General features: G+C 41.2%; 1 protein-coding gene across 1 annotated transcript in view; it reads left to right on the top strand.

Moving 5' to 3' along the window:
- Dcp2 (decapping mRNA 2) overlaps nt 1-12,074 on the top strand; it is a 39,685-nt gene that overhangs the window by 11,234 nt on the left and 16,377 nt on the right. The window contains exons 2-7 of the mRNA XM_057788704.1: nt 1,427-1,578; nt 6,203-6,330; nt 6,700-6,798; nt 11,066-11,218; nt 11,337-11,449; nt 11,546-11,653. Coding sequence (XP_057644687.1) covers nt 1,427-1,578; nt 6,203-6,330; nt 6,700-6,798; nt 11,066-11,218; nt 11,337-11,449; nt 11,546-11,653 — 753 coding nt within the window. The remainder of the gene's footprint in view (nt 1-1,426; nt 1,579-6,202; nt 6,331-6,699; nt 6,799-11,065; nt 11,219-11,336; nt 11,450-11,545; nt 11,654-12,074) is intronic.

Here is a 12,074-nt window from a genome sequence, read left to right as displayed (position 1 = left end):
GAAGACTGCTCGGACATGGGTTTAAGTCAATAGGAATCTGTATTAGCCAGCTGGCTAGGTGCTCAGGATCCCGGTGCAGCACTGAGCCTTTCTCAGGGGAGTTTTTAAGCACAAAACACATGTTCTGGGTTGATGTACTTCAGTTAAGAAGAACAGTTAGCCAGAAACAAAACTACAGAAGCTATAAAGTGAGATTGGTAATTTAGAGACTTTCCCAGAACTGTGTGAACTTCGATGGATTGGGTCTTTGTTTTCATTTTGGCTGGTGATGTTGTCTACATGCTGAGTTTTACAGCCTGAATGGTGCCTCCATCATGGAGTCAGTTGTGCTAAGGTCTGGGGTCTGTTCAAGTGTAAGTGTATTCAGAGTAGTCTGGTGCACTTGCATAGTGGAGGTAGTGTTTGTGAGGCCCTGACTGTGAGTTAGGAGCTCGTGAGGTAGACCAATGAGGGGAGGGGAGAAAGAATATACAGGTGGCTGTGTGTATGTGTGTGCGCATGCTTGCGTGTACTGTTGGTTGATTATTTGAATGTGATACTGGTGTTGTAATTTTAAATCTTTTTTATTTGATTTGAAATTTGAGAACAAAAATAAACACTTGGCATCATATCATAGCAAGTAAATAACTCTGCGACTAATTAGTTGAGTGGTAGCTCTTTTAATTAAAGTGATCCAAAAGGCTAGCGTTTATTTCATTTAGTTGAATTTGCTTTTAATGCTTGAAGAAAAAAAAGAGTCCCCAAATGCTCAACCATGAAAGAAGCACAGCTACTGCGATTCTAACCTGTAAAATAAGACAATGCTATCCTCATCACATCTGTATGTCTGCTGTGTGTTTCCGGAAAAAGCACTCATGCATATGCTTTCCTTCTTTCTTGGCGTGTTTAAAAAGCACTTTGGGATTTTAAAAAGTAAATCCATTTGGATCTAGACTCTGCGGGTGTGTTCTTGGGAAGCCCAGTATGTTAAAGAGAAACAGAAGTGCCTATTTCTTCTGTCTGCAGTTGTCTCTTGTTTGTTTATGTGTGGGGACTCAGTGGATGTCAGGCACTTTTGTTGAATTACAAAGGCATTGGTGTGTAATCTTGTATTATGAAGGAGGAAATCCCTGTGGTTTCCTCATGTGCTCTGATTGGCTAGGAAGCCGTAATGTTAATTTCTGTATTTGTGAACAGTAGCTATACAACTCTTCAAAAAATTCTATTACAAATCTCTTTCAAACCACTTTTATCCTCACAACCCTCCGCACTCAGTCCCTCTAGTGGTGGATTGCAGGCATTGCACCACCACACCCAACTCTTAATACTCTTCCTATCAGATACTGCTCTCCTTTCTAAGTTGGTGGGCAGGGTAAGGGAGTAGATATATTAAAATCAACTGTAGTAGTTTGTGAGCATAACTTCTGGGTGTGTTTTGTTTTTACAGCCGATTTATTTTGCATATTCCTAGTGAGGAACGAGATAATGCAATCCGAGTTTGCTTCCAGATTGAACTCGCCCATTGGTTTTACTTGGATTTCTACATGCAGAACACACCAGGATTACCTCAGTGTGGGATAAGAGACTTTGCCAAAGCTGATATCCTTTCTGTTGCTATAATGATCATCTCTCATTCTTTCTAATAAAATATTTTAGCACAAATTTCCATTTGCCTTTCTTATAGTTTTTTAACCTCTAGAGAAAGCATAACAAAAATAGGTGTGTGATGCACTTTTGTTTGTTCTTATTTCTTACAATACCGAAATATGCACTGATTAGGAGTGAATTTTATTTTAGAAATAACTAGCCTATTTATGAGACAGTTCTGGTTCTTACTCTTGGTGTGCCGTTTAACCAGGTGATCAGATCAAAGAAACTGTTCTTCCTTTATAAGACACAGCTTAGTCAGATGTAGTGGTGCATGGCATTAATCCCAGCACTTGGTAGGTAGACGGAGGCAGGCGAATCTCTTGAGTTTACAAAGAAACCCTGTCTTGAAAAACAGATCAAAAAAAAAGTTTGTTTTAATGTAGTAGTTATAAAAGGTTTACCTGAATGTTAAAGATTATAAATTAGCTAGACCATGGTGGTGCACGCCTTTAATCCCAGCACTCAGGAGGCAGAGGCAGGTGGATTTGGATTTCTGTGAATTCAAGGCCAACCTTGTCTACAAAAGCTAGTTACAGGACAAGCTCCAAAGCTACAGTGAAACCCTGTCTAGAAAAACCAAAACAACAACAAAAAAAAAGATTATAAAATAAACTTTTCTACGTGGTCAAAAAAAAAATGATGGGTTGCTGTATTAAATGTTCTCAGACTTTAGAAATGGGGTAGAAAGATTTTAGACAACACATTTTTAAAGGAGATACAGAGTTTCCTCTGTAGACACAAGGAGTGAACAGAATTGCAGAGTTGGAAAATTCTAGAGAGCCTCTTAAATCTTAAGCAGAGTGATTTGAGTTATTTAGTGTATACAGTTCTTAGCCATTCAGTGTGTGTTGCAGTGAATATGTCCCCGCGAGATCGGTGTGTTTGAGCTAGCCTTAGAGCAGGTACAAATGACCCAAAATACCAAACTAAGCTTCCTGTCACTTCCCAGATCCATAAAATTAGGGCTTCCTGGGGCTCTATAGAAAATAGATAGCAGTGTTTTAGAGATGTTAACATGGCAAGTATTTGAGCAAGCTCATCGTGTGAAAATGAAATCCAAGATGTGGTTGGTTGGTGACCTAAGCCATAAGCAAGCCCTGGTACTTAAGAGAGGATAGGGATCCAAGCCGTGGTTCTAGGGCTCCAGAAGAACACTGTCAGAACAAGTGCTTAAACACTTGATCGAGTCGTTGTGTAGAGGTTGATGATGAGTCAAAGAGAAATGGGATTATGTTGAGTACCACTTTAGGTGAAGACTTGGCGACTAGTCTCTACAGACAGAAGACCTTGCTTGTAAGAGTTATAGTTGAGCTGTGGGAAAATTATTAATAACAAAACCCTTTGTTTTGGTCCTCTTGTATAGACTTTAGGTTTTTCCAAAACAGCTGTTGTCTTGGGTTTCTGAATAAGAATTCGCTCATGAGTGTACTTGTAAGTTTTATACTTAATCCTAGTGTTACAGACATCAAAAACATGATACAGACTTTTCACTTAGTTTTATGGGGAAGGAAGCTTTTGAGAAGGAACTCAGCTTTGTTAAATAACTGAACGGTATCTATGTGCCGGGCGTTTTGCAGTGAACCAGGCAGGCTTACCATTAGGGTCACGAGAGATAAAGGAAGATGCTCGCAAAACGTGTGAGAAGTAGAAGAGCGTTCAGAGGACAGAGAGGAACCATACCAGATCCTGAGAGTGACCCCTAGGTCATGAAGTCACTTGATTTCTTTGGTTCCCAGTTCCCTTCTTAATCTAATAAATAATATGTGAATGTTGCCTAATCAAAGAGTAAATTTGGAAATCAGGCTAATTGTGCATGTAATTGTTGAGGATAGGCCTGCCATCTAAGAAAGAACCAATATGTGTTAAGGATTGCGAAGAAAATATCTCGAGGTTAGATAGACTGGGGGAGTCATTTTGGAAGAAAAGCATCAGGAAGTGAAAAGCGAGATGTCTTGGAGTAAATGGCAGAGAGAGGACGCTGGAAAGACTGCAGCGCGGTGTGCAGGCCTGGGTGTGCAGGACGCTGGAAAGACTGCAGCGCGGTGTGCGGGCCTGGGTGTGTAGGACGCTGGAAAGACTGCAGCGCGGTGTGCTGGCCTGGGTGTGTAGGACGCTGGAAAGACTGCAGCGCGGTGTGCGGGCCTGGGTGTGTAGGACGCTGGAAAGACTGCAGCGCGGTGTGCGGGCCTGGGTGTGCAGGACGCTGGAAAGACTGCAGCGCGGTGTGCGGGCCTGGGTGTGTAGGACGCTGGAAAGACTGCAGCGCGGTGTGCGGGCCTGGGTGTGTAGGACGCTGGAAAGACTCCAGCTCGGTGTGCGGGCCTGGGTGTGTCTGAAAACAACTATAGGTTTGCCTGGGAGGTTTTGTTTCATTTGTGTTGGTTTTGTTTTTGTTAAACTATTTTGGAAGAGGCAGAGTCAACTTACAGAGAAAGTGAAAGAATGTTTGTGTGTGTTTTGTTTTTGTGGTAAATCAGTGACTTTACAACTCAGATTTTTTTTTTAAAGATTTATTTATTTATTATGTATACAACATTCTGCCTTCATGTATGCCCACCTGCCGGAAGAGGGTGCCATGTCTCATTACAGATGGTTATGAGCCATCATGTGGTTGCTGGGAATTGAACTCATGGCCTCTGGAAGAGCAGCCAGTGCTCTTAACCGCTGAGCCATCTCTCCAGCCCCACAACTCAGATTTTTTTTTTCTTTCTGGTTTTCTTTCTTTGTGTAGCCCTTTCTGTCCTGAAACTTGGTCTGTAGACCAGGCTGGACTTGAACCCACAGAGATTGAGATCCGCCTGCCTCTGCCTCTGCCTTTTTAGTGCTGGGGCTAAAGGCATGCACCACCATCACCCAGCCAAAAATTTTTAGTGAATATAGAACCAGACTTTTACAAATATATTTATTTACTTTTTAATTATGTGTATATGTGTGTTGGGATATGCATTGGGTGCAGGTGTTTAGGGAGACCAGAAGCATCAGATTCCCTGAAGCTGGAATTACAGGTGGTTGTGAGTCCCGTACATAGGTGCTGGGAATCGAACTCAGGTCCTCCGGAAGAGCAGTATGTGCTCTTAACCACTGAGCCATCTCTCCAGCCCCTAATCCAGACTTTTATTGGGAAGTGATTTCAGTATTTTGGTCTCTGAGGGATCAGTTTCATAGGATAATGTATCTGGAGTAAGTCTTGAAAACACAAAACAGTTACATGGAGATTGACTGTGTTTGTCTTTTAGTTATGATGTCATACGTGGTTGACCTCTTTGGATTTGTAGAGAGCCATTTTAGTTCTTACTACAACCATAAAACTAAAACTTCAAAATATATTATAGCTCATGAAATTATATTTATGATAGAAACTAAATATGCTTTCATTTTGCCCAAACTTGTCACTGTAATTAATAGTGCTCATTTAAAGGTTCTCTTGAGTTTCTGCTCCATTTGCTATAGAATATTCCTTTTTCTCTTATCATTTGACTCTAAAATTTCAATTGTTACTACTAGCCCACAGGAATCAAAATAGCTTAAGTGTCTGGCCTCAGAAATAAGTGGTAGTATTCATATTCGTGGTCATCATACGTAATTGAAAATATATTCATGTCTCATGTTTTAGAGTTAACATCTAAATAAAAATGGGATATATAAGCTTTTAGGGGCTTGAAAACTATTACAAATAGATCCTCAGATTAAGAAACTGTCCTGAATTGTGATTTTCTGCACAACCTTCATCCTGTTTTAGTGATGGTGCCTTTGATGCTTAGGGCATCAATGTACAATTTTAGAGATTGTTTTGTTGTTAATTTCTCTAGTATTTTACACTGTTCTACTTCTTAGATGTATACTTAAATTTCTTCTGAAACTGAGACCCTCATTTTCCTTTATAAACTATAGTAAACTGTTAACTTAGCATGAACTATTATGAAATAGGTACATGTGTATATGTGGTAAAGAACTTCATCAATGTAGTGTGTACCCTGTGCCTTAGCCTACTCCCCAGAGTTCCAGGACCTAACTCTATGTTCCTGGCAGGTCCTTCCTTTGGTCGAATGGACGCCTTCCTTTTGTGCTGTCATTTTTGGTGTGCTGACTCTGGCATGGATTTGACTCAACAATGAGCATCTGAGACAGTCACGATTTCTGCCTTTGTATTCGTTAACTTGGGAGTCTAGGCAGGCTATTAGAAGCATAATTTGGATCGTGTCTAGATTAAATACAAAAGCTAATGAATTGTTCAAGGAAAATGAGTGTGCTGGGCTCAGTCTAACATGTAAACTTGAATAATTTTATGCAAAATATAGTCGATTTAAATAAGTTTGTTTCTGTATGTAATTTTGTGAAGTTTTATTTTAACTTCTGACTCCGTGTGAGTATTTGTGTGTACGGGTGTCTGTGGAGACCAGAAGACCCCTTGGAGTTGAGCTGTGTGGCTATGAGCCCCAGATGTGGGCACTGGGAGCTAGACTCCGGAGGCCGGGTAGAGCTCGTGAGCACTGAGCATCGCTCCAGCCGTTCCCTTGTTGTAGCTTCTTAGGCTGGACTAAGGGAAAGGCAGTTTCCTTAACAGTCTCTATACTCTTTAGTCATTGTCCCTTTCTGCTGCCGCAAGGTGAAGATGTGGAAAAGATTTTGGATGAATGGAAGGAATATAAAATGGGAGTGCCAACCTATGGTGCGATCATCCTTGATGAGACGCTCGAGAATGTGAGTGCACTGATCTGAAGACGTCAGTGAAATGCTGATCAACTGCTTGTCAGCCATTGACTGAGGTGTTCAAACATCCTTAGATTCTTTATGTTAAAGAACTAAACTTTGGATGTCTTACCTGCATTCTGTTGTGCTTGCTATGGCTTAGTGTAAAAAGCTGTGAGTTTGTTATTGAGACAGTTTAAATAGAAAACGTGTCTCTTCATGCTAGCATATTTACAGACTCAGAAGATGCTTGGGCCAAATGCTGTGCATAGTTTGTTGGTAAATAATTACCTGAAGTATGGAGAAAAGTATATTTGGGGATGGAAAATGGGAAAGGAAACTGGATTTCTTTGGGGTTTTTGACTTCCTGCTTGTTTATAGGTACTGCTGGTTCAGGGATACCTGGCAAAATCAGGCTGGGGGTTTCCAAAAGGAAAAGTGAATAAAGAGGAAGCACCCCACGACTGCGCTGCCAGAGAGGTGAGTGTCTTCAGTTGGCGGTGAGTGTGGCTGCTAGTTTGCGGAGCCTTAAGTCTCTTTTAAGCTCTGGAGAAGGCTTAGTCTTTTTCTGAAATGTGAATGCATGGTTTAACTAGAGACAACCGTTTGGACTACAGGAGAGATGGTTAAGAGCAAGGACCCGTGTTTGATTACTACCACCGACATGCTACCTCACAGCTATCTCTTAACTCCAGTCGCAACAGATCTGATGCCCTCTGCTGGTCTTCTTGAGTACCAGGCAGGCTACTTCCTGCTGGTTGGGAGACCTAAAGAAAATTTAAAATTATAATCAAGTCATGACTGGAGTAAGTATCCTGTAAGGCTTGGTCATCTCAGGCAGCAGTCTTGAATATGTTCTGGATGTAGAACTCTAACATCTGGGTCACCTGTACCTACTGGAGATTTCTCAAGTGGTCTTCTTTATCAAACCTGGATTTTTCTTAACTCAGAATGAATCCATATCCTCTCATTTTCTGTGGAAACAAAAGCAAAACCTCTTCTCCAAAGTAACATACCCTTTGACTTCAATTTTGAAGTCAAGGTATTTTCAAAGTATCTATCTTGGATTAATTCAGCAGCATTTATAAACAAATATCTTTTGGCAGCTGTTGCTCCTTCCTCAGCATTCAGACAGTTCAAAGAGAACATAACATACAGTATCCCGACTCTGTGTATTTTTCATCTTTACATGGTTTTATATTAACCTCTATTTCTTATTTTTATTGTGTAATTTTTGGCTTTTTGAAACAGGGTTTTTCTGTGTATCTTTGTCCTGGAACTCCCTCTGTAGACCAGGCTGTCCTTGAACTCACAGAGATCTGCCTGCCTCTGCCTCCCAATTGCTCATATTAAAGGTGTGTGCCACCACACCTTAAATTCACAGAGATCTGTCTGCCTCCTAAGCATTAGGATTAAATGTGTGTGCCACAAACAAAGGATATTAGATTCAGAGTTTTTACTTTGTTTTTGTTTTGTTTTTTTTTTAAAGGGGGTAAGTGCTGTGGGACAATGGCTTGTACCCTGTCAATTGTATTTTAATAAAATGCTGATTGGCCAGTAGCCAGGCAGGAAGTAGAGGCGGGGCAACAAGAACAGGAGAATTTTGGGAAGAGAAAAGCTTGGTCTGCTGTCCTGATCTGGAAACAGAGCAAGCAAGATGTAACTGCCTCGCTGAATAAGGTACTGAGCCATGTGGGTTAATATAAGTTATAGGAGTTAATAAGAAGCCTGAGCTAATAGGCTAATCAGTTTATAACTAAAAAATAATAAGGGCCAGATAATGATGGTACACACCTTTAATCCCAGCACTTGGGAGGCAGAGGCAGGTGGATCTCTGTGAGTTCGAGGCCAGACTGGTCTATAGAGCTAGTTCCAGGACAGCTAGGGCTGTTAGACCAAAAAAAAAAAACAAAAAACAAAAATAATACATTAAAAAAATAAGATACTGTCTTTCTCCCCCCTTCCCACCTTGCTTTTTGGGGTCATATCTACCTTCCTTTGTTCTGTCTACTTTTAAAGCATATCTCTGGCTCTGTTCTTTATAATGGTGTCTTTTCTACTTTTTGCTTGAAAATTGAATGTTTTCTTTGACAGAACATTTCGACCTTTAACTGTATTCTTTGTTCTTTTATTTCTTTTTCATTATCCAGAAAAATGTAGGGTCTGGATTTTTCTAAACATTTACATGTTTCTTCTCAAAACTCAATCTAGCCTTTTACCTGAGCTATAAGATAAAGTTCCAGTCCTGCTCCACCCCCAGCTTAGCCATTTAAAAGAGTCATTCCTTGTCCTCTGAATTTGTTTCTAAAGTTTGAGTGAAATTCTGCCTACCCAAACAGCTTCTTCTCTCCCTGCCAATTGAGACCCCAGCTCGGTGCATCTCTCGGTTAGTTTTGTTTGATGAGACAAAGTATGTGTCAAGACCACTTGGTGGAGGAAGAATTGACTTTGGTGTTCACTGTCAGAGCCTTGGTTAATCGTGGAGAAGGCATCATTGTGGTTCTGAGCATCTCAGCTGGTGCCTGTCTATGTGCTGAACCTAGAGGCTCAGAGCATGGTTGGTACCACGCTGGTTTAGGCTTCTCACCTGTTTTCACCATCCAGCTCTACCTCCTGCAGGCTCCACAGCCTCTCACATAGCACCATGAGATGGAGGCCGAGTGCCAGCATCAGCCTGTTGAGGACATCCCAGATGTAAACCGCAGCAGCATCTGAACCTGGTTCGGGTTCCTTTCCCTCTGCGGTTCTGTTGCCACGCAGCCTCGAAGGAGGGAGTGTCTCTGTAAAAGGGAAATTCCAAATGAGTGAATCACCATTCATCCTTATTTAAAATTCTCTTTTTCTGGTTAGCTCTTTAATGGTCCCTGAACCTAAACAGCAACTATTGTTTACCATTTTGCCTTTAATGTATGGAAAGTCTGCCTTTAGCTTTTTATCCTGCCCCACATTTTACCAGACCTTTGAGATTTGTTCCAGTTTAGGCTGTATTTATGTAAAAGCCTAGCTACTTCAGAAAAGCCATTTAGCCACTCAAATGTATTAAAGACAGTCACTTTGAAAACTTCATAGCCAGAAGCAACATCTTAGAGTTTGGGAAAGCAGCAGAAATTTGATTCTGATATGTTTTTGAGCTGGTCTGTTTGATGCAGTGGTGTTTACTACCTTGTTATAGTTTGGATGTAGCTTATTAGCGAAGGGAAAAAAGTTACAGCTCTTAAAAGGCACTGGTGTAGGGTCTGAGGTATAGCTCAGTGTGCAGAGTGCTTGCTGCCCAAGCAGGAGAGCTTAGTTTGGATTGCCAGTACACACCAGTTTTTATATGTGTGCCAGCAATGTCAGTTCAAGCAACAAATTCTTGTCATCTGCAGAAAAAAGACGTAGCCAGAACTTAACCATATTAAGTCAGACCCAGAAAGATAAATACATCCTTTCTCCTTTCGGAACCCTAGACATTATATTGGTACATTGAATCATGTGTACATATGCAGGGCATGAACAAAGTGAGATGGGGAATGATTGGAAATGCTCAAGGGGCTCAGGGAGAAGAAGGAAGATTGAGGTTATGAGTGTGGTCAGAGAACACTTGGATAGAACGCCTTTCAGAGAGCCACCATGGGAAGGAAGCATGCTGGGAAGAGAGGGCTCTGTAGGTAAGAGCACTTATGCTCAAGCCTACGGTCCAAGTTTACATCTTCAGCACCCATGAAAGATGGGAGAGATGGGATCACAGGCCCATGGAGCAGGTGGCCTTCCCTTTGGTAGATTTTTTTAAAGGCAAGCCTTGTTTTTTAATCCTGAATTTTAAATGATTGCCTTTGCCTGAAAGCTTAGGGAGTTGACTGGAAGGTTTAAAAAAAGTAAAGGTACTGTTTACTTTGCTTGAGTTGACTTACAACTGACAGGGTAGTTTAAACTGCAGAATTTATTTCCTTGCAGATCTGGAGACTAGAGATCCAAGATTAGAGCTCCAGCTAATTGGATTTCATTGCAGGCTTTCTTGCTTGCTTGTAGGAATCTAATTTCCAGTGGTGTGTCCACGTGGGCTTTCCTGGGTATGTTTGGGTATTGTCCAGAGAACTGTTGTGGTCTTTTCTTAACCAAAATCAGGGTCATATGGTTAAGAACCTCATTTAACGCTTATTACCTCCAATATCCCCTCCTCCATATAGTCAAAACGGTTACAACCTAGAGTTTGTTTTGAGACAGGGTTTCTCTAGCTGTTCACTCTACAGACCAGGCTGGCCTCAGACTCAGAGATTAGCCTGCCTCTCCTTCCAAGTACTGGAATAAGGGCTTTTGCCCGCACTACCTGGCCATCAGCCTAGGAATTTTTAAGGTTGTATTCATGCAGTTGCCTTTTTTTTTTTTTTTTTGAGTGTTTCACCTAGGAGTACTAGAGTTGCAGTCAGTCCTTCTGCCACTTGGTGGCGCTACAATGTAATGCAGGCAGCACTGTCTGAAAGCAGCCGAGCAGTTAACTCCTGGCTGATAGGTAACCAGATTGTTAGCAGTCCTTTGCCTATAGTTTATCCCTGTTTGATCTGTTCAGTTTTTACTTGTCTTAGCATTACATTTGGGGGTGCTGGGGGCTTTATCCTAATTTCCTAGCTACGGGTTAGATTTAGGATGTCTTCGTCTGTTTTGTTTTGACACCATCTCAATTATGTAACTAGCTACCCTTAAACTCATCTTCCTACCTTACCCTCAAATGTTTAAAATCAAATATTTTATCCACATTTATTTCCAGGTCTTCGAAGAAACTGGTTTTGATATAAAAGACTATATTTGTAAGGATGATTACATCGAACTTCGAATCAATGACCAGCTTGCTCGCTTGTACATCATTCCAGGAGTTCCGAAGGACACAAAATTTAATCCCAAAACCAGGAGAGAAATTAGGGTATGTAAGAGTTAAGAATATTTGTGGGTTGCTAAACAGAATCCCAATCGAAAGATGCGGGGGGTGGTTTTAGCTACTTCTTGATAGTAATCAGCTAGATGCAATTGTTTTGTTTCAGAACATTGAGTGGTTCTCCATTGAGAAATTGCCTTGTCACAGAAATGATATGACTCCCAAGTCCAAGCTCGGCTTGGCACCTAATAAGTTTTTTATGGCCATTCCCTTTATCAGGTATGTTTATTTCTTAAACTGTAAAACTTTCCTTGGTGCTGCTGTTTATTTCAGGTTTGTTTGTTTGTGTTTAATGAATTGTTCATGTTTCCATAGACCACTAAGGGACTGGCTGTCTCGAAGATTTGGAGATTCCTCGGACAGTGACAATGGTTTTTCTTCAGTTGGCAGCACACCATCTAAACCCACTGTGGAAAAGTTGAGGTACAGAGATGTCCTTGTGAGATGGTGGCTTTCTGGGGTTTTCAGTCTAACACCGTTTGCTTCTTGAGTCAGAGCAGCTTGAGAGCCCTAGAAGCTCTATTGTGTCTCAATTTCTGTCGTAAGATAGTCTTTAAAGGTTTCTGCTAAGATGAAAGGGAATAATTCGTGGAAAGATACTTCAGGCACGTTTTAAATAGTCCACTCGAGAGGACATCAACTTCAGAACAGCAGGAAAAGGAGAAGAGTGTGTGTTGAAGATTTAGTTTCTGGAGGTGATTGAATGGGGTGCGTTGAGGTCTCTGCTGCACAGGAGGCGGGAGATGCTGCTGAGTAATTTGTTAGAGTCGGTGACAGCTGTTTGGACTTTTTACAGAATTTTGCATTCAAATGAATGTGTATGTTGATGTAGGTGTGTGGCTGC

Source organism: Chionomys nivalis, chromosome 14, assembly GCF_950005125.1.
Source record: "Chionomys nivalis chromosome 14, mChiNiv1.1, whole genome shotgun sequence".
In the NCBI taxonomy this organism is placed as follows: Eukaryota; Metazoa; Chordata; class Mammalia; order Rodentia; family Cricetidae; genus Chionomys; species Chionomys nivalis.
Note: the sequence above shows the minus strand (reverse complement) of the source record. Positions and strands in the feature narration are given on the sequence as shown.